Source organism: Sinocyclocheilus grahami, unplaced genomic scaffold (genome assembly GCF_001515645.1).
Source record: "Sinocyclocheilus grahami isolate Dianchi unplaced genomic scaffold, SAMN03320097.WGS_v1.1 scaffold459.1, whole genome shotgun sequence".
NCBI classification, from domain to species: domain Eukaryota; kingdom Metazoa; phylum Chordata; class Actinopteri; order Cypriniformes; family Cyprinidae; genus Sinocyclocheilus; species Sinocyclocheilus grahami.
This window is the reverse complement of record NW_015505638.1, coordinates 818240-840840: the sequence shown is the minus strand read 5'-3', so window position 1 is coordinate 840840 and position 22601 is coordinate 818240. Positions and strand designations below refer to the sequence as shown.

At 38.0% G+C, this 22601-nt stretch overlaps 1 protein-coding gene across 1 annotated transcript in view; it reads right to left on the bottom strand.

Moving 5' to 3' along the window:
* The window catches only part of tg (thyroglobulin), a 33820-nt gene extending 11471 nt beyond the window's left edge, over nt 1-22349 (bottom strand). Inside the window, exons 1-40 of the mRNA XM_016234792.1 lie at nt 22265-22349; nt 22047-22155; nt 21852-21949; nt 21558-21746; nt 21189-21348; nt 20292-20398; nt 19895-20038; nt 19374-19556; nt 18174-19211; nt 16825-17421; nt 16470-16703; nt 15943-16080; nt 15288-15365; nt 15038-15138; nt 14755-14875; nt 14035-14238; nt 13741-13944; nt 13430-13575; nt 12137-12293; nt 11806-11970; nt 11322-11471; nt 10970-11134; nt 9427-9549; nt 9206-9321; nt 8399-8504; nt 7671-7868; nt 6905-7075; nt 6409-6495; nt 6184-6267; nt 5820-5957; nt 5529-5702; nt 2576-2687; nt 2413-2492; nt 2138-2281; nt 1947-2012; nt 1673-1807; nt 1095-1259; nt 778-985; nt 557-644; nt 122-260 (exon numbers count right to left, since the gene is read on the bottom strand). Coding sequence (XP_016090278.1) covers nt 122-260; nt 557-644; nt 778-985; nt 1095-1259; nt 1673-1807; nt 1947-2012; nt 2138-2281; nt 2413-2492; nt 2576-2687; nt 5529-5702; nt 5820-5957; nt 6184-6267; nt 6409-6495; nt 6905-7075; nt 7671-7868; nt 8399-8504; nt 9206-9321; nt 9427-9549; nt 10970-11134; nt 11322-11471; nt 11806-11970; nt 12137-12293; nt 13430-13575; nt 13741-13944; nt 14035-14238; nt 14755-14875; nt 15038-15138; nt 15288-15365; nt 15943-16080; nt 16470-16703; nt 16825-17421; nt 18174-19211; nt 19374-19556; nt 19895-20038; nt 20292-20398; nt 21189-21348; nt 21558-21746; nt 21852-21949; nt 22047-22155; nt 22265-22349 — 6907 coding nt within the window. The remainder of the gene's footprint in view (nt 1-121; nt 261-556; nt 645-777; nt 986-1094; nt 1260-1672; nt 1808-1946; nt 2013-2137; nt 2282-2412; nt 2493-2575; nt 2688-5528; nt 5703-5819; nt 5958-6183; nt 6268-6408; nt 6496-6904; nt 7076-7670; nt 7869-8398; nt 8505-9205; nt 9322-9426; nt 9550-10969; nt 11135-11321; nt 11472-11805; nt 11971-12136; nt 12294-13429; nt 13576-13740; nt 13945-14034; nt 14239-14754; nt 14876-15037; nt 15139-15287; nt 15366-15942; nt 16081-16469; nt 16704-16824; nt 17422-18173; nt 19212-19373; nt 19557-19894; nt 20039-20291; nt 20399-21188; nt 21349-21557; nt 21747-21851; nt 21950-22046; nt 22156-22264) is intronic.
* Nucleotides 22350-22601: the final 252 nt, after the last annotated feature.

Here is a 22601-nt window from a genome sequence, read left to right as displayed (position 1 = left end):
TACATTTAAAATATATTTAAAATAGAAAACATTTGTGAGGCTGGCTAGAGTCATGGAATATTATCAAGTTGCATATATGAACACTTTCATGTATATGTCATATGTGTGTGTTTTTGGGTACCTGCACTGAGGAAACCGAAAGCGGCGACCCTGAAACTGGCTGTCACTACAATTATGTTGCCAACAGCAGTGAGGTAAGACCCATCTAAGAGACCCGATCCAGAGTTGTGGAAGAACACCAGAACCGGAGCATTCTTTCCCTGTGACAAAACAGAAAAATTGTACTATGAATACCAATAACAGCATTCACACCATAGTCAGTGGTTTATGAAAGCAGTATTAACAGACATAAAAGCCCATGAGAATGAGAAATTAGAAAAAAGAACATAATAAAGAAAGTTGTAACATTAAATTAAATGAGTGTATTATATACTATTGTTCAGAAGTCTGGGGCCAGGAAAACTTCTTTTGATCTTACTGACTGCAAACTTCTGAACAGTAGCGTATGTATACGTATATATGTATTTATGCATGTTTGAGCTCATGTGGGTCTTACCACACTACTAGCAACAAATACATTGAGGTACAGACAGTCTTCACTGGAGGTGGAGTCAGTGGGATCGCCAGGTTGAAGACAGCTGGATCTAAAACAGTTTTGATAAAACAAATCAGATCACAATCCAGAAAAGTGACTTTATTAATTCTGCAGTAAGGCAACCAGTTAATTTGAGGGTATAAACGTATGTTAATTCTCAATCTGCAAACAACGTTGCCCACCGAGAAAACGTGGCATTCCAGGTACCGGTCCAGTCAGCTGGCTGTGGAGGGCTGAAACGGAGCTCTCCGACTGGTGGACGAGCATAAGGGACACCCAGGAAATAGGTTACACGCTTGCTATCTGAGCCAGTTATGGGTTTCACCTCACTCTCTCCGAGAAGTGTCCCGTGATCAGGAATGGAAACAGAAGTCAACTCTGGCTGTAAACCTATAAAGAAATGTTTAAACATGTGTTGTTGGGGTGAAAGAGATCAGAAACACCCTGAACTGGTCGACACTCTGAATAAACTGAAGATTGTTTTGTTTTGTGGTGCCACCTGTCCTGACGTAAACAGACTGAGCAGGCTCTTTGGTGACTAAGAAGCAGCGCTGGCCGCTGGTTGTAGGAAGGCAGGTGTGTGTGTCTGGATACATCACACATCTCATGGCTGACTCTCTGCTATCGATAGACACAGCTGAACAGGACTCACTTTCCTCACAAGCTACAGAAGACAAGAAAGTTATGAGAAGACAAGGATAACCACATATTATCTGTATTGTAAATTGCTATTGTGATTATTACTAATTCAGTTAAAATATATTAAAATGTAATAAAAATAAATTATTAAATGTATTCAGCCTTGCCATCACGGGAATAAATCACATTTTAAAATGCATTCAAATAGAACCGATACTTTAAATTGTGATAATATCCCAAAATATGACTCTTTTTACTGTATTTTTGATCAAACAAATGCAGCCTTGGTGAGCATAAGTAATATAATATTTATTCAAATCAAAAGTAAACTACATGTTGCTTGCTACATCCCATTGCTATGTGTTCAGCATGTAACATATGGCTCTATCACATCAGCTTCCTGTAAAAGTTCTGAGAAAAAAAGGTGAGAAACGTTACCAGATAGACACCAGACTCTGACTTTATCCAGATCCTGTGCTATATCTCTGCTTATGTGGACCATGTCAAAAGCTGAAATAGATGAATCCACCTTGACAGAGGTGGCATCCAACTGCTTCCAGTTCTTCAAATCAGCTGCTTGCAAATAAGCAATGGGATCAAGAATGACGTGTGAAAATTACATAAATGATTGAATTCAATTATTATACAGTAATAAAAAAAATAATACATCGTTAGAAAACAGTAAGGTAATATTCATTTAAGAGACTCTTACCGTTTTTTGAGGGAGAGCGGAGACTAAATGGTGGACACACACTGGGATTCTTTATCCACTGGTTTACTACAGAGACATACAAAGCTGATGTTAAAATCTTTCCGTGAAGTCATTTACTTCAATTCACATAATGGGAATTCTCAATTTGTTGAAATACAGAGTTCGAAAAGGCACATGGATTTCAGATATACCTGGCTTTTCATACCAGCCGAAGGGATAGACTTCAGTCTGCACTTTGGATGGAGAGCAGTCCTGAATTCTCCAGTTAGTACTGTCATTCTCACCACATGTCTGGATACCCAGACTATTCAGAGTTAGACACAACACATCTGATCCTGTACAAAAGCAGAGAGACCAACTGTGAGTGGTTTCATTCCACATATTAGACATCACATATGTTTTAAGTGAATGAGCAAGATGAGCTGCGCATTTTGAGACTCGTTTGAGTAAAAAGGTTCTTTCATACTAGGTACACCGGAATCTTGGATATATCCTATGCCACGGCAGCATGGATCTTCATCACATCGCCTCTCACACTCAAAAAACCTGCTCGAAAAAGTAAAACAGCATTATTCATGAAGGAAACAAATAAACTGAGATGGAAACAAGTTTGTTGGTTTTCCCCTCACCCTTCTGTGATAGATTTACTGGACAGACTGACTCGACTGCGTACAGAGTAGGACACCATCTTCTTAAAAGGAACACGACTGTAGAAACTCTTCACACTTCCTAACAGAGAAACTGCACAAGAAAAAGAAAGTGATGTCCATATTATGCATAACAAAAAATATGCTGTAAAATCTAACTTGATCAAAAGCACTTTGGCGTAATAGGTTGGGAAAAAGAGTGTTTTTTGACTTAATGTTCCAAACAGTGGAACATTTATACAAATAGAAACTTCCAAGTGGTGCTTTTGGGCAAAAAACGAACTGTTTGCTAATTATGACAGCTTCTTTGATTCCCTCAGTACAAGCTAAGATAAAACGCATTGAGAAACCCCTTACGGCAGATTTCCACTAAGGTAGCATTATTTTCCACCCTTAAACATCTACAGCAGATGGACCACATGTTAAGAGTTTATGATCACACCTTTTTGTTGTGGATTACTTTATAATCTATAAAACATTCAAGCTCCTGTGATCCCCTATGACTGAAAATCACTGCATTTGTGTTCCAGGAACCCACAATATGACTATCAAATCCAAACATTCCTGTTTCGGCATTTCAGATTGTTCAAAAGTATGTTGTCAGTAAGACTTTTATCTTTTTGAAATAATAATAATAATAAATAAACTAATTAACTAACTTTTTCCAACAAGGATGGATTAAATTGATCAAAAATGACAGTAAAAGACATTTTCAAATAATTCTAAAAAAAAAAAAAAAAGGAAAAAAAAAGTATAATAGTATACACAAAAGTATTAACCAGCTGAAAATTTATAATAATAATAATAATGTGACCGTGAAGAACTAATGGCTGGTAAAACATGTAAATTGTTATAATATTTCACAGTTGTACTGTATTTTTGATCAAATAAATGCAGTCTTGGTGAGCATAAGAGACTTCTATCATAAACATAAAAAAAACTCATAAACCCCACTTTTTAATGATTCGATACACTGTAGTAAATTGTTTACATTTAGAATTACATTTCAAAATGTAATTAACCTTTTTTTATTTCCATATAAGCATCTCTCCAAACACAGACAGAGGCTTGTACTAAACAAAACCAGACAAAATTATCTTCATAAAATCTTACATAGTCCACAATGAATAGTCCTTTTTAAAGAAAAGCTAAGGAGCTAAAGAGTGTACAAAGTCTTTGCTATGGAGAGGAATGAATGACTAAGTTATCTGAGAGACACTCTGCCTTTCCACTTCGGTTTAAATAAATGACTTGTGATTGCTCATAATTTAAATCCTAGAGCTGTTCTGCAGTTTAGACAGACGTCCAGAATAACCACATTACTGTGTGATCACTCACTCTCTTTACCGAATCTTACATAACACCACTTTTCCATTTCTAATTTAAAGGCTAACAATGAACATCATGCATAACCCACAACTATACAGACAGTTTCTCCCATGTGCTTTTCTTTCATGGGAATCTAATTCTGACACCTACAGGAGTGTTGAATGTTGTGGAGAATGTTGAATGGAGCAGATGAATGGTATTGAAATTCAAAATCAAAATCAAATTTTAAATTAAAAAAAGAAAAGTATATTTACATAGTAGGTAAATAATGATAAAGATCATACGCCATGGCTAGAGTAGCAGACATTTACAGTCCCCTTGAACGAGTTACATTTTAGATCATTATATCTGCTAAAAGTGAAAAAAAGTTGCAATTTAGGAGCACACTATAGCATATGGATTGCATAAAAACTTATAGAAAAGTACTAAATTGCTACAAAATAACTTCAGGTGAATTTTACATGAGTGAGAGTGTAAGAACGCTCTGAATTTTGGCTGGTGGAATTTCCATTAGATTTCACACTTAAAGGGTCATGAAACACTAAGCAACAATTTCTGAGATGTCAACAGATAAGATTTGCACTTTTTTGACAGCAGCAGAAGCATTTAGCAGATGTCAAATATCAAGACATCACTGTCAACTGTACCATTTACACAATATGTCAAGATTGTGGATTTTACAGGTGGTGTTGTGGAAAGTCGCATTAGATTGCGTTTGTCTTTGCTTCTACATACCGCAGACAGCATGAGCTCACCGCTGTCTGCAAGCCACATGGGTGAGGTGGAGCTTTGCCACTTCACCTCACTGAAATGTTCTCCAGTCATTCAGACAATTCCAGTTACCAGTAGCTCACAAAATGTGAAATGAGAACTAGACAAGGTTAATTTTTATGGCTAGTGAACTCCAAATAGAGGAGATAATGATCCCAACTCAAGTTTGCAGACGCAACAGTAGAAAAATAAGATAATTGCGTAATAAATGTACATCTCTCTTTCTTCTAACATAAAATAATTATTATATCATATTATAAACCAAATTAAATCAATATTTCATGTCCATTTATTTACATTTTTAGAGAAGTAGAGGCCTAGTAAGTGGGATAATCTCCTTTGTGTTGGTCAGACAATTTAAAAAAATTATTATAGATATTATTTATCCATCATCATTGTCTCCTTTTGCCCTTTCACCCTCTGTCTCTATAAAGCTCCAGCAATACTAAAATCTGAATCATCTGCATTCCATGTTCAGTTGCTAGGATCATATCTGAAAACAAATAAAGTAAACAACAGACTCAGTCACAAAGAAAGTGGTAAGAGTCTGACATCAGACTTTACCATAGACCACAGTCATGAATCCTGCATTAGGCAATGCAAAACCCATCTGTCCAATGACAGAGAAAAAACTCTGAAAACAGGCATCTAATGCTGAGAAATATGAAAGCATAATATATAGTGTACAGCATATGTGATTATCTGAGGAATGGGGTATGACAACAAAATAACTTTGCATACAGAAGTAAATAATTAAAATGACCATATTTTTGTATCATAAATTAAATCATCACTTGTAGTGAAAGCATGGCCTTTTTGTGTATAAATGACTCACCTTTCTTCTGGTATGCAGTCTGAAGACTCTGTGTCATCACTAAACTGCATGCCTGCCTGAGAGGTTTGTCATACGCCCCACATACACGCGTGTCAGGATACAATACACATGCAAAATACAGAGGGCCTTCATCACGAATGTCAGATACGTGGCAGAGTTGTTCTTCTCCGCAGCCTGAAACCCAAATCCCATATTCACAGATCAGAATGTGAAACATTCTTGCACTGCACAGACATTTATTAAGTATATAAGTGTAAGCAAATAGATTCTCATGAAGCTATTGCGTCTTACGTTTCAGACACCACAGCTGTGCCTCCTTGAAAGTGTATTGGTGTTTAAAGATCCAGTAAAGCTGACTGGGAAGTTCCCTCTCTGGGTCGACTTTTACATCACCATTCTCCAGAACACCAAATGTCTCCTTTACTGAGTCTAAACGGACAGGAGAGAAAAAATAAAAGATTATTAGAAAAAAATAAACAACACAGAACCGAGAGTTTTTTTTTTTTTTTATACTTATTTAAATATATTTTTTTAGATTTTAATATTTCATTTTAAAAAGTACAATTTATTATAAGGGTACTTATAAGATCAAGAACACAAAAATGCTTTAATATATATATATATATTAGTTTGGCTTCATTTAATTCATTCATACCAGAAAGTGTAATTTTGGAATCTTCTACAAAAGCTGATCCACTGCAAGCAGAGGGAGTTTTTGGACGCGTGTTCATATCAGACTCTGAAGACGTAAATTATAATCATTAGACTTTACAAGAAAAAAAGCTAGATCATAATGTCTCGAAGTATATACGTTTGTTTATGACAGGCATTTAAAATGCTTTATTAGTGGCATGCTGATATGTGCAGAATATGTCCAAACCTTTCCAAAGGTAGATACGTTGGAAGCTAAAGAGAGTTTCCTGGTAGCCAGTTTTATTTTTGCTGGATGCCGGTAAGGCTGCATCAGCTACAAGAAATGTTAATTTCCATTACAATGTCCATCATTCCATAAAATCATAAATCTTGATATAGAAGTCATACAATTGAATTCATAATCATGTACAATTTTACAAAGTTTAAATGATAAGAAAGCTAAGATTCTCAAGCACTGCACATCAGTAATAATTCAGCAAGTCAAAATTTAATCAGACAGAGTAAACTCTGTAAATGTTTGAGTTTATAAAATGGGTACCAGGAGGGGGGGGGGACACCAGAATGAAGCAATACAGAGCAACCACTGGAAACTAAACAATTGATAAAGGTCAAATAACAGCTGAACCAAGTTGTGCAAGTTTTAGACAAATTAAACAAATTTGTGCACAGTTTAAAACTGCTGTTATGAAAACTGGAGTGTGTACGTATACAAAGATTCATACTGATGGTGAAGTTCTGTCCTCCAAAGTTGAAAGTGAAACGTTTCAGTTGTTTGCTGTATTGGACACCAGCACCACAGATGCGGCTGGAGGAGGCCACACCCCTCACTTCCCAGTCTGCCTCACTGCACTGCAGCACTGAAGGAGCACTCAGGAGCCCACACATAATAGAGCCTGCACCACACGACACAAACCATTTAACAACGTAAAACACAAATGTGATACATACAGCAAAAAAAAGGAAAAAAAGAAAAGATTTAGTCAAAACAAAAGACATAGTAAAGGTACAGTCAAAGAAATGTGTCGCCACGCGCCCTCACCAATTTGAATAAGCATGACACGTCTGGTTTTGTATTGCAGTGATTTGGTTTTAGAGCAGTGGAAAGGAGCTACATCTGCTTGTAATGAGTGAAAATGACTCTGACCTCCATCGAGGACATTCTGGTTAAGGATGAATCCATCACAGCAGTTCTCACGACTGCAAGAGTTGAGCTCAGGAGCCCACACATAATAGAGCCTGCACCACACGACACAAACCATTTAACAACGTAAAACACAAATGTGATACATACAGCAAAAAAAAGGAAAAAAAAGAAAAGATTTAGTCAAAACAAAAGACATAGTAAAGGTACAGTCAAAGAAATGTGTCGCCACGCGCCCTCACCAATTTGAATAAGCATGACACGTCTGGTTTTGTATTGCCGTGATTTGGTTTTAGAGCAGTGGAAAGGAGCTACATCTGCTTGTAATGAGTGAAAATGACTCTGACCTCCATCGAGGACATTCTGGTTAAGGATGAATCCATCACAGCAGTTCTCACGACTGCAAGAGTTGACGCAGAAGCGATGGACGTCAGCCAGAGTGGTTCCATGTGCATCAAACACAAGCGTCCGATACACGCCAGAACCGGTCTTACGGAAACTCAGCCTCTCAAAACTCTTCAGGCCTGCTGTGCTGAATTCATGACCTTTTGTCAGAAGATAAAGGGTGGGGAGTAAAAGAGAAAGAAAAAGAAGAGATATTCTTCAAGTCATGGCCAAGAAACACAAGTGCATCTAAATGCTTTTTGGTCGCCAAAAATAACCAGAAACTGGGAGCTCTGTTCCTGAGAGGAGTCTCAAAGTATCAAGTCATTTATCTCACATGGAAAAATATTTATCTCATAACAGAACAAGTTTCAGGAATGTCTTTATGACAATTTTCTTTATTCTTGTGTCCACGGATGACTAGTCCACTTTGCTAAAGATCATTACTCACAAACCACAAATTAATCTTTGGGACTGCAGTTTAATTCTGTATCTTGATTATATTTTATTGTAATACGCTCTTTGCCTCCTAGAAAAGCTAATTCTCTATTCAGACAAACTCAAACTCTCATGATATTGTATGCATCGCCACATATTATTGCTATGTGTCACCAATAAGGGGTCCAGGTGACTCACAATAACTAACCAAACCGAGATCATGTGGGATTTAATTAATAGCTGATGATCTTACCTTTCTTTCTCAGCACCATAAGATTGGGTTCATCTCCTTTTATTTTCAGAGCACAGTTGAGAGTCTGGAACGTCTCAGCGCCATCATTTCCCAGAAACCCTTTGCTCTGCAATGCCAAACAAACCGCAAGACTCTTTTTATCAATAATCATGACACTTTTGGGAAAGGAGATGTGTCACTAGACCAAAAAAAAAGACCCAATGCCAAAAATAACACTTAAATATCCTTAATGTCTTATTTCTCCAATTAAAATGTGCAATGTTTTATATTTATTATCTTATGTAAAGATAAATGAGGATTTATGTTGAAGAGGTTGCCAAACCTAAATTAGTTTGTTCAGCAAAAATGCATTTATAATCTCAAATTTATAATGTTCTTTTGAACTTTTTATTTATCAAAGAATCCTGAAAAAAAGTTTCATAGTTTCCACAAAAATATTAAGTAGCACTGTTTTCAACATTGATAATAATAAAAAGAAATGATTCTTGAGCAGCAAATCAGCATATAAGAATGATTTCTGAAGGCTCGCGTGATACTAAAGACTAGAAAAAATAGCTGCTGAAAATTCAGCTTTACAATATTACTGTTTTTACTGTATTTTTGATCAAATAAATGCAGCCTTGGTGAGCATGTGAGACTTGCTTCAAGTCATTAAAAATCTTACAGATCCCAAACGGTAGTACATATTGAAATTAGCTGACTGGGTTATAATATACAATTTAATTTAAGACATACAAATAGACATCTTTAACAAATACACTCTATGCAATATACAATTCACATAGTGTACATGCATTTTGGTCATACTTGCTCAGAGGTCCTGCATTCAACATTATCCGCACTTGTGCTATACAGTTCACAGTAAGTTTTCTCTTTATCACTGAAAATAGACACATGTTGGCACGAATCTTCCAGGGCACAATCTAAGAGAGAGGGATGTGATCAACATTAGTCATGAAAAGTCTGAGTGTCCATCTGACTAATTCAAGTACAGGTGCACAGCTGCAATATATAACAGTGTAACTCACCAAGCACACACTTCCTGAGCTGTTTCTCCTTTGGCTGGGTTGAAGAATCAGAGCTCAGTATTTCAGCACTCTCTGATTTAAGCAGCAGGGAGGAAGGGGCAACCACCTCGAACTTTTCCATTACTGCAGACACACAAAGAGTGATATACTGTACATACATAAATTAAGTTAGATATTGTTTGTCCTTTCATATTGATAAAGATTTGCCCATTTATTAGCACGGTTGAACCGATACTTTAGCAAGTCTTGTGGAAGTACTTTCGAATTGTAGCTCACTAAGCAAGCTATACTTTAAACCAGTAGTTGGATACACTATAACTTACTAACAAAAAGTGGCTAACTACATTGACACTATTTAAGAAGGTAATATAAAACTATCACCATCATATGATTTACTTTTACAATCAGAGCAGCATTTATCTGACACAAAACAATTAAGATCTCAATTAGGACAGGGTAATATAAGGGGAAAATTACATCAGTAAGTAATAATACCAGTCAAATAAACGGTAACAAAGAACAGAATTTAAAGTCGCAATGAAGTGGAAATAGCGTCACCTTTTCTTCCATAGTGTGATGTACATCTGAGTGAAATAGATGAAGAAAAAAAAAGGTAGGGGGACTTGGTTCTATTGATTGGATGGAAGCCGTTCTGAATGCAAGACTGCAGACAATTGTAAGAAAGGGACGGGGTTTAAGTGGACCAATTGACTGGAGAAGTCCAGCATACGTGACTAAAGAGAAGAAGTTTCTCCAGAAGATCGAGTTATTATATTTTGATTAAATAAAGAGGTCAAAAATGTTTTTAATAATGAAACAAATGCATGGATGAATCACTCACAATGAGATCAATAACATGCATTTAGAAAATACATAAGGGGAGTTTTTCATTTCATGCATACTTTAAATATTTTGCTACAAAAAAAAGAAAAAAAGATGCAAGTACAGCAGGGACTCAAATTAATCAATGAATCGGTTTGTGACATGAACTCTGAACATATCAAGTCACTAAAATAAACTCCCAAATACTGCATATGAGTCCGATGAATCAAGGGATAGACAGCATGATTTTTCACTCTGCACCTTCTCTTGTTTGAAAAAGTTGCGTTACTGGAAAAGTTCCACTACATTAAAAACACACTAAAGTGACGCGACGTGTAACCAAGTATGGTGTGTCCCATCCTCGGAATTTATGCATTTATCCCATCCAAGTGCACACACATAGCAGTGAGTAGTGAACACACACACACACACCATGAACACACACCTGGAGCAGTGGGCAGCCATTTTTGCTGCGGCGCCCGGTGAGCATTGGTGCCTTGCTCAAGGGTCTTACCTCAGTTGTGGCATTCACTCCCCCCACCAACAATCCCTGCCTGTACCATGGCTCAAACCCGCGACCTTTGGGTTACAAGTCCAACTCTCTAACAATTAGGCCACGACTGCCCCAACTACAATTAACTGTCACACTATTTAAAATTTAAAAGTTAGTAGCATCACTATTTTTAGTTAGTTCCTCCCTAACACTGACTGTAGCACATACCTTTGCACTCTTCAACAGTCATTGGAGCATCAGAAGATGTCCAGGAAAGTTCCTCCCCCTGTGAAGAGACACACAACCATCTGCCAGACATGGGGTCCTTCTGGGCTGACAGGAATTCCCCTTTCTTTGTACAACTCCGTTTACTCTGCTGGCACTCAGTAAGACCTTAAGAATATCAAGATATCGAGAGGACAAATAGAAAACAAGACTTTAAACCATGAAAAAAAATAATTTAATCACTCATTTGCCTCTAAATCCTGTGATCTACATTTTGACAGAGCTGCCATGCATAACTGCAACCATCTACACCTGCTATTCTTGAGTTTGTGTGTTGGGCTTGGCCTGTACTCACAATGAGAAGCACTGAAGGCTCCCTGGGCCACAGTGGATGTTCCCGAGGGGCAGGGAGAACAGAAGACCTGCCCTTCTTCCGCTTGAAATGTATCACGCGGACACGAAGTACACACACCACCACTAAAAAAAGAACCAGCTGGACACACCACTGCATGTGAGAGAGGATAAAAACACACAGGGAGCAGAGTGATTAAGCTTGGGTAATGATGATGTTGAATGGAAAAAGAGGAGAGAGTTTGACAGATACAGAACAAAGATTAATAATAGAGGAGGAAAAGTTGTATGCAGTTTGAAATATTACATACACCTTCACAAGTACGTTTACACATTTTGCACACCACATTTCTATGCCAGTAAGCTAAAATATGCATTGGTTATAGAAAACTTTATAGGTGCATATTCGGAAATACTAGTAAAGACATTTCGCTTTATTGTACACAGGCTAGTCTGTCATTAAGACAGTAGTACAGAAGCCAACCTACCACACCCAGTGGATTGTGGGAGCTGCTTATAGCCATCCATGCAGCTAAACGAGGGAGGAATAGAAAGAGCGAGAGAACGGTCATAGAGAAAGATGGACCGGTATGACGCACTTTGGATTAATTCCTTCACGCCATTTAACAACCTCTCCTCACTAAGCGCCATATCTGAAAAATAAACACATGCATTTATTTTGAGAGAAAGCGCATGGAATAATAAACATTAATAATTCAGTGTAATGTCAGTGTGAAATTAAATGCATCTGATTTTAGATATCAAATATGGTATGTGAACAGAAATGGACTAAATAAGGTGCAATAAAGCTGTTCACACCAATGTCGTGGAGATCAGGGAGAGATGTTATTGGCAGGTCGGAGAGTCTGGCCCTAAAGGTGATGTGTGCAGTGACTTCCTTGTCATTCAAACACTCAAGAGACACAGCTGACTCGTCACAGACTGCAACAGAGCTGGTCTGGCCAGATAAGGTCAGCTAACACATATGAAGACACATAAACAAGCAAGCAAATTAAACAGACATGCATTGATGCAACATATCAAGACAATTAAACTAAGACAAAGCATAAATTAATGAAAGTCCTTGCTTTCTGAATGTCAGTTTAATAAAAGTGTTGTAATGCTGTACTGCAAGCCAACGACACCTACATATTAAATATGACACTCGCAGACTAATAACACAGGGTTTTCAAACTGGGATTCGGTGATACCTTACGTAGCCTCTAAAGGATCATGGTGAGGGAAAAAATATGAGATGGGAGGAAAAAGTATATTCAATTGTTTTGAATTCGCTCAGAAAAGTTTTTTGTTCCCCAAAGAAAGTTTGTGTTCACTTGCAAAAGTTTGGTGTTTCCTCAAAATCTGGCATTTGCTCACAAAGAATGCAAACATTTATTTTTGAGCAAATTAATTTTCTCAAGGGAACGCAAAACATTTGTGAGCGCAGACAAATATATGTTTTCCTCACATCCCCTATTTTTTTCTATGACCATGTCCCCTTAAGGGCCCTGTAATACCCAGGGGTCTATGGATTTTCTTTTTTTTTTTTACAAAATGTAATTTTTAGGGCTGTCAAGTTAACTTAAGATATTAAATACATATTTTTAACCAAATCATTAATTTTTTTTATACAAATTTTGATATTACAATTATTTTGCCATATTTACCAAAAATAATTCCCATTTTATTCTATTGACAACCATGGTTTTAACAATAAAAAATATAAATAAAATCAATTTAATTATTTTTAAGTTTAAGCATTTAACACGTTACACATTATTACACATTTAAACACTTAATATTGTACACATTAGTGGTTAGACAAAAAGATACACTGCCAACTAAATACAATATAAATATTTTCAGAATACATTTTAACAATTTGCTTTCTCTTTAGTAGAATGACAAAATTAAAGACAATTATTTGATTTTAAAACATGGTGTCTTTATAATATTGTGCTGCTGCTTCTTTTTTCTTTCCTTCACAGTTTTTTTATACATGGAAATATGGAATAAAAGTGGGAAAAAATTGGGAAGTATTATGCACATAAAAACTGGGCATCAAAACCCATCAAAATCATAACCCCTGTAACCTAACAGACTGGATTGTACCTGTAGGCTGCAGAGGCCTGTAGCTCTCATGTCTCGCAGCAAAGCAGCCCGTAGCTCAACACTCTGGCTTCTGCAACTCTGCTGACCCTCAGCCAGGGGCAGCTTCAGCTGTAAGGACACCTGCACTGTCTGCACAACCTGAGGCTCTGATGGACATCACAGACACTCAGTTGCTCAGTACAAACAGATAGAGAGTAATTAGAGTAACAAGATTTCATAGAAAGACAAATCCCGAAAGGACATACTGCAACAACCTGTGAGTGTTTCAACAGGTAAATAGGACAATGTGTGTGTCTGTATGTGGCCTTTACTTTGGCAGGCATAGGAGAGTGGAGCATCATCAAGCCAGTTTTTCGCCTGGGGATCACACAGGAAGCTGGTAACAGAAAGGGTGTTGACATAACCTTGGTCACAGAACAGCTCACAGCGCTGCGTCTGCTGACCAGCAACAATCGCAGTGCTACACTGAACAGCACCATGGGAAATATCTCCAAATGGAAGGGGGCACTCAGGAACTGGAAAGGGAAAAAAATAAAGGAAATCATGTTGTCACAAGCATATGGCACAACTTTAGATAAATGCAAAATGTGACCTAATTTACTTACTGTCGCAGGCTGGGGTTTGTCCTGTGCTGCGGTTGGTGCGTGTCGCTGGCAGTTCCTTTCCGCTTTGAGAAACACACCAACAGTAGGACAGGTCACACTGCAGGGGTGAGAATCGCTGCTCGTCCTGCACACACTGAGGCTCATAGCCCACACCGATCTCTCTCTGCAATGCCAGATTTTTCTGTAGAGAACACCAACCTGGACCTACAACACACAACATGGGTCTGACATGACAATTTTTTTCAATGCCTCGCTTCCTTACATGGTACTGAATGTTGGTGCTGGAACAAAATTACTATCAACCAATCAGATATTTTCTGAGATCGGACAAAGCTTCTCAACTTTTTAATCATGTTCCCATGTGATGATATGTACAGCGTTGCATTTCTATTAACTATACACTACAAGTCAACAGTTAGGAATATTTACATTTTTGCATTGTTTTTGAAAAATTCTTCTCAGAAAGATTATTCTCACCAAGGCTCCATTTATTCAATCAAAAATAGAGTAAAAACATTTTATTAAAACAAAATATTTTAAAATGTAATTTGTTCCTGTGGTGGCCAAGCTGAATTAAAATTGAATATGAATTTAAATATAGCAGTAGGGAAAGGGTCAGGCTTGTGATCGATTGACAATAAATTTGACCAAATGAGGTTGTTGATCCAAGAACATGTTGTAATAAATCACACTGTACAGATGAATGGATGAAACAATTACATTGCAGTTCTCCAGAAGGACTGGTGATGGCAGGTTGGATGACTTGTCCGGTTATAGGACTTACGCACAACCCCTGTGAATGGACTGAACCGGGCTTCTGGAGTATCGAAAACTCACCGTCCTACAGATATGCGCATACACACACACACACACACACACACACACACACACACACACACACACAATGAGACAGACAAATATGAAATGCAAATCTTCAGTGGTTACCACAGAATGTCTTTTGTATGTACAATACAATCCAAATAGCCCAAACAGAAAGCCTCACCTCCTCACATGATGGGCTGTATGTATAAGTGATATTAGAGCTTGTTTGTGTCCAATCAGAGAGCAGGAAGTTGCTTTGAAGCCTTTGGCACGTAGTTTGGCCTGGGGGACAAATTTTTACAAATCAGCTTACATACTTATTCACAATCAAGAAGTTAAATCACAAACAACAGAACTGAAACGAGTAGTCAGAATAACTTTTTTGATTATTATTAAAACGTTTATAGATAAACATGGGATTGGACTCTCACACTGCCGAGAGGTTGCAGAACGAGACATCAGAGAGCCTGTGATGTATCTTCCCTCCTCATCAACACACCAACAGTGACCTGTGATATCAAACAGAGCAAAAAACAAACGTAGGAGAAAATTATCTGCAAATACTGCACATTTTGTAATGTCGCTAAGATTCTTTTTAAAGAAATTAATACTTTTATTCAGCAAGAATGCAGTAAATTGAAATATTCCAAAAATATACACTACCATTCAAAAGTTTGCAATCAGTAAGATTATTATTATTTATAAGAAATGTATACTTTTATTCAGCAAGGATGCAATGAATCAAAGGTGACAGTAAAGACTTTCAGATTGTTGCAAAAAAAATCTATTTCAAGTAAATGCTGTTTTTTCTCATTTTCTATTCATCATTATCAGTATTAATAACAGTTTCCGCTGAAATATTAAGCAGCACAACTGTTTTCAACAATAATAATAAGACAAGCAGCAAATCAGCATATTAGAATGATTTCTGAAGAATCATATGACACTGAAGACTGTGATGGCCACACTGAAAATTCAGCTTGGCCATCACAGGAATAATTTACATTTACTGTAAAATGTAGTTTGTGACCAGCCTTTCACATGAAGTACGGTGATCATGATCAAAAAGACGAAGTATGGTCTCACCTGTGCTTTGGTAGCACTGATTGGGCAGCCACTGGCCATAAGCGTCACACTGTGGGATGTAGGGCTGGTATCCCAGCATTAAACTCTGTCTGTCTTTGTCATTGGCCATCAGTCTGCTCTGCCAGTAGAAATGTAGGGCTGTCGTGAAGTGAAAGCAAATCAAGTCTTAGTGTGGGTAAAGCATTATAGCACATCTCAGATGTGTCCTCTCCTAACCTTACAGCTTTTTTTTTTTTTAAATAACTGGAATGAGTAGGTAGAGTTTACGAACAAAGCACATCTGAAGAATTTACAGTGGGGTCCAAATGTTTAATAAGTCACATGATCAGTGACAAACTCATATAGAGACAGAAATTATCTGTACTCTTAAATATAGGTATTTTATTTTATACATTTAATGACATTATTTTCAAAAACCTTTATTTCCAGGTTTTTCAGATGTTGTCTCAGACTTTTGAATCCTACTATACTTTTTTCTGCAGTTTTTTAAACTTTTATTTTAAGACAGATTAAACAAAAGACTGTACTGGAATGAGCTGCGAGTCTCAGCGCAGAGTTGGTGTTGTTCAGCAGAGTCTGAGTGACGGGGATCTTTGAGGTGCGCATCTGCTCCAGCTCCTCAGGGCTCAGATAGACACTCTCAGCCAGGAGAAAACCATAACCCACAGGCACATGTGAGTTGTTTGAAGCAGAGATTAGCTCTTCAGCCTGCTCCAGGAACTCAGAGACCTGGTTTTGAACCATAGAGCATGGACCTGGACCTGGAGAGACACACAAAAGAGATCTTAGGAAGATGATTTAAATAAATTATAAAGAAATATTTGAAAAGATGTGGCAGATATGATGCACTACATGCATTACTTACTATAGTGTATAACTTACATTTGGGGATTTGTCCAACAGGAGCCTTGCTATCTGCTAGCATGTCTCCTTGAGGGTTAATGCACCAGCACTGACGCAGGTGAAAGCTCCCAAGAGGAAGACTGAAATCTGATAGCGGGCCTGGATAACCGGAATCCTCTCCTCTGATCAGTCTCCATAACGATAACGGATTCAGGAAAAGTGATGGTCCATAAATGGCCTCAATGTTCCCATCTAAAATGTCAGATGGAATATCAGAGAACTTCCCAAATCTTGCCAAGACAGGGAACACTCGATATTGCCCAGCTTTGAACAATTCAGATACAAAGACTCTGAATGAAGACATTGCTTCTGTGTTTTTTGCAAAGGCTCGCAGAATTCCGAGAACTTCTGAAACGGGCAAGTCTTGTCCGGAATTTATGATCCGAACCCACTCGTGGTAGAACTCAATTGCTTGTTCTGGAGGTCCATCACACTGGATCTGATGCCAGCTGCCATCATAGGCACAACGAGGGATGTACACTTCAGAAAGCTGGGTTATAGAAGATAGATCAGAGAAAACAGAGCGAACTATGGACAGGAATTGTTGGGTCGCGGTTGCCTGGCAGCTTGTTGGACCTAAAGAGGAATATCAATAAAGCATGATATACAATGAGTATATAGTTTAAATATTACTTAATTTAACCATTTAAATCATAAAAATATAAAATAGTCATAATCTAACTTTTACATTTCAGACTTGAATAATCACTGTTAATATGATTACATCTTGCATTTTTGGTTTCTGTAGTTGCTCATTATGGAAATCTGAGATATAAAGACCTAAAGGTTAAATTTTGAGATATGAAGTTGCAATAAGATATTAAGTCGTAATTGGAAGATTTTACATTTATATTTATGCATTTGGCAGATGGTTTTATGCTCTACATTTTAAACTACGGGAATAAGCATAAAGTCACAATTACGAGAACCCTAAAAGATTCATAGTAGTCCTCTAAGGTACTAATATGTATATTTCAGGGGTAGATAAGGTACAAAATTGTTCCTTTTTCTCCCATTTTTCTTTAGGTTACGTAAGACTGACCCTGGCATGTGTTCAATATTAAGCTAAATGCGTACACTGGCAATTTTGTGTAAAACAATAAAAAGCAAATAACTAACCTTTAAGAAGATACCTTGTAAAAATGAAAGCACTTAAGCTCCATAAAACAAAATAACAAAGTCTCTATAATGCATAATTGAGATGTTTGGCCAGTTGTTTATTACATATGTGCCAGATCATTGAATGTGTGTCTAATTAAATGCATGAATACAGGAATGATCCTCTCTGGCTTTGGAATTAATCATCTGTGTTTAGCATTCAGACTCACACTGAAGAGAGCTTCCTAAACTCTGAATGCTGAGTTTTGTTCCAGAACGGTCCACGCAGAAACAACTTTTGCCAAGACATTGACGTGCAACGTAAGCACCATCAGTCTCACATTTAGGAATGAAGACCTCAGATCCTGCAGAACTGCTGGCTTTAACTGTTATCGCCATCTGACGTTCTTTCTCACACTGGGATGAGCATCTCGGTCTGGACCCAGTGGTACGAGAACCTGTTATTTCCAGACCACGAGAGTCCACACACCAACACTCTGAGCCCTGACATTGAACTTCCTGGTATCGTCCATCCTCAGTGCACTGGGGCACATACAAAGTCGAGGTTGAAGTCACAGACTTGCAAACATCTGATTTCTGGAAAATGGCACGAAACAGTTGACCCAACTGGCTGCTTTCTTCTGCCTTCAACTGTTTGATTGCTTCTCGAAGGACAGTGAGAAATTGCTCATTCTCAAGAGCCATTGAAACAAGTTTAATCATATCTTGGTTGTTTTTCAGGTTCACCGAACGACCAAATGCATCAGAAATCTCTTGGTCTAGATTAAGACTGGCAGAGTCATCGGTAACTGTCTTGGCCAACTGCATCAAGTCGGTCACAGCTTGAATCAGACCAACTTGACTGAAAACTTGACTGAAACTCAATGTACCACTGTTTCCAACAGTGCCGGTGAAGTTGAATTTGCCAGCGCTCTTTAGGAATTTTCCTCCAAAGAGATTCTCCTGGAGTCTCTTGGGATTCGGGGCAAGAGCAAGAGCTTTCAGGGCAAGACCCCCAGAGGGAAACATCCCTTGGAGGACCTCTGCCAGGATGTCTCCGACATTTGGACGCTCCAACTCCGGCAACGACTGAAGAAGACCAGAGTTGGCCAAAAGCTCCTGGAATTCAGGACTGCAAGTACCAAGAAAAGAGAGGGTGTCTTTGGAAATGGAGACCATGTTGCTCTTGCTGAAGTCTCCAGCTGGGCCATAAAAAAGCCTGGAGAGGGCTTGTCTCCTCTCAGACAGGCAGTCCTTCACTCCAGTGCCTAAACAAACAAGAAACACAACATTAGTCAGTGCACAAACTCCATTCTGAATCACTCAAACAAGCTAAAAGCTAAATCACTCAAACAAGCTAAAATGCTAAATAGGCATCATGGGACATAATAACGAATATTCCATGAAATACACACAAAGGCCAAACTCACTACAATTTGGTACTCCATACTGGCGTGTGCCAAAGATCTCTTTGCCATCAGTATCCACACACCAACACTGGCCACTGGACTGACACTGGGTTGACACATATGCTCCGTTATCAATACAGGAGGGTACAAAGGAATTGCCAGCCTGAGTAGCTGCGGCCCGTTCGCTCTCACATGGGGTGGGACCTTATAAAAAGAACAAGAGTTGGGTAAGTACCTGTACTATTATACGGATGTATCAAGTAAATGCTGAAGGGTAGATTTTAGTCCTGCACTGCAACAACTACTACAATTTTTTCCCATATTCTATCTTTACATGTACAGGAAACAAACAATTATTTAAGAAAAATAAACTAACTTAATAAATGTATCTTAAATTTACTTGAAAACCAAAAATGCATATCCTTAGGAATATTTAGATATTTTAACTGGAAAACAAGGCAAAAACACTGATTAAGAAAAAAAAAAATTTGCAGTGTATGACATCATTATAGTGGCTTGCTTTTTAACAAAATGCTGCATACATCTAAATCTCCCGCTCACGGCCAGCTGGACGGCAAGGTAGCGACGCTGTAGGATTCGATACATGTTTGACTGTGCAAATGTACTTCCTGCAGTCTGGTCTGAAAATGCTGTGTCGTACACCTCATCCAACAGCAACTCCACACCTACACAAACCAAACTCAAAACAATTCATCTTTTTAACAGCACACAAAATGTCACAACTTGATCAGGGAAAACTAATTACAACTCAGAATCATAGTCGCCCTGGGGCAAACAGAGGTTCAGTGTTCTGCAAGGGCAAAAAAGGGCACCGGCTTGCAACGGTGATAGTTTATGAATCACTCTTTGCAGTGTATAAACCTACAAGCTTTTGGTCCAGTTCTTTAACCTGAATGTAACTGAAGAGGTGTGTATCACCTGTGCTTGGCATCTCTCTTCCACGACTGTCTGCACAGAAACAATAACTAGAGAGCTCTGGGTAGGCCTTTCTGAAAGCACTGAATGTCTGGAACACTTCTGGGTCTCTGTTAAAGTAAAAGAAATGTAAATTAAATTAGTCACTTGTAGCAGATGCATTTAAAAACTATTAGAGAAGAGTGGAAAATCAGGAAAAATCGTTATACATGCTTCTTCTATCGGACACAATAATGATATCTAATGGTTAATTATGTACAGCTTGGGCTGCTTTCCCAGATACAGAATTGTGGTGCTAAAAAAAGCTTTTGGAAGTAAATCTCTCTTAATTCAATAAAATTTTAACTTTATATGAGAAAATAACCTTTATTTAGCAATTTTCAGTTTTAGTATTACAGAATAATATACACTACCATTCAAAAGTTTAGGGTCAGTCATTTTTTTTTAGGTATATATACTTTTTTTAATTAATATTTTTATTCAGCAAAGACATATTCAAATGATAAAAAAAGGCAGTAAAGACATTTAAAATTTAGCAAAATACTTTTTTTATATGCTGTACTTTTGAACTTTCCATTCGTCAAAGAATCCTGAATTTTTTTTTATTACGGTTTACATAAAAATATTAAGCAGCACAACTAATTGATAGTAATAAGAAATGTTTCTTGAGCACCAAAGGAACATATTAGAATGATTTCTGAAGGATCATGTCACTCTGAAGACTGTAATAATGGCTGCTGAAAATTCAGCTTCGCCATCACAGGGATAAATTACATTTTAAAATATATTCTGCAATATTAAATTATAATAGTATCTCACAATATAGCTGTTGTACTGTATTTTGGCTCAAATAAAATATTACCAACCTCAAACTTTTGAACGGTAAACCACATGCCTCACCTGTTAAAGGTGTGTAACAGATCAAATATCATTCTGTCAGTGGTGTTGACAAACTTGCACTGCACAGGTAAGAAGCCCCCGTCATCTGAGCACTGAGGGGGAGAGGGTTCTCCGATACCATGAAGGAGTCGCCGCTGTCTTACCTCACAAGTACCAGGACCTAAGGTAAAGGGTTAAGACGCATTGTACAGTAATTCTGATGTCAAAGAGCAGAATATCCATTTCTGCGTCACCCAGAAATGTAAGATTCACAACTATTTAAACAAATCTAAGCAGGTAAAAATCTTGCTTTTTCAGAGACTCATCTGAACTGTTCAACCAATGCATCCAGGGAGTTAAATTAATACAACACTTAATAAATGCACTCACACTTTGAGGGCTTTCCATTCTGCCTGGTTCCATAGATCTCCATGCCTTCTTGGTCCACGCACCAGCACTGGCCACGGGACGCATCACACTGCACCGGCTCGAACTCACCTGAGTCCAAACATGCTGGCACCAGTGTGATGCCTTCAGTTCGCAGGGCCTGCTGTCTCTGGAGCTGGCACGAGGTTAAACCTATAGAGAGGGGACAGAATGCATTTAATAGATCAAAATACAGTTAGTAAAGCAGCTTTTTGCAATGCTGGACATGTTGAAGTTGAAATATGAAGAATGACTTACAATGAACCGTGGATCCATTTTGTCGACTCCCAGGTATCTCAAGTCCTTCTACATTCACACACCAACACTCCCCGCCTCCACGATTACACTGAACATGCCTACAAGGATGCCATTATTTTTTTCAAACTTTACCATAACATACCATGGTGCATTTATGTAATAATATCATATATAATATCGGTCAAGTTAATGCACCTAAATCGGCCATCCTCAGAGCACTGGGCTATGTGCTCATGTCCCTGCGTTGAACTGACAGCCCTGAGCTGTTCACATTGACTCAGACTCTCGGTCTCCAGCTGGTACTCTGAGGGGAAGAAACAGGTGGATGAGTTTCATAAACCATAGAAACCTAAATACAGAACCTATAGAGAATTAGAATAAACAAAGCTGTTGTGAATAGCCCGGACACTCGCCTGAAATCTTTCCATACATCAGAGAGAAGATGCTAAGCAGTGTAACGCTTACACAAAGGAGCTTCATCTCTTCCATGTTCTGCATCTTCTCTAGGATGCAAGAACTCTCCTAGTGAATGCTACAAGACTGCAGTGTCTTTTATACCATATCCAAGATGTGCATTGTCATACCTGTTCAGCATTTTGCCATTTTACGGATTTAACTATCAAAACACAAACCTCTCCAGCCTGGTTAGAGTACCTGGTGGTGAATAAGAACATTTTGGACATTGTAAAGTGAGCAGCCAAGCTTGAACTTTTGAGAGTGCTTATTTGAGAAGAACCAGCAACACCAGTC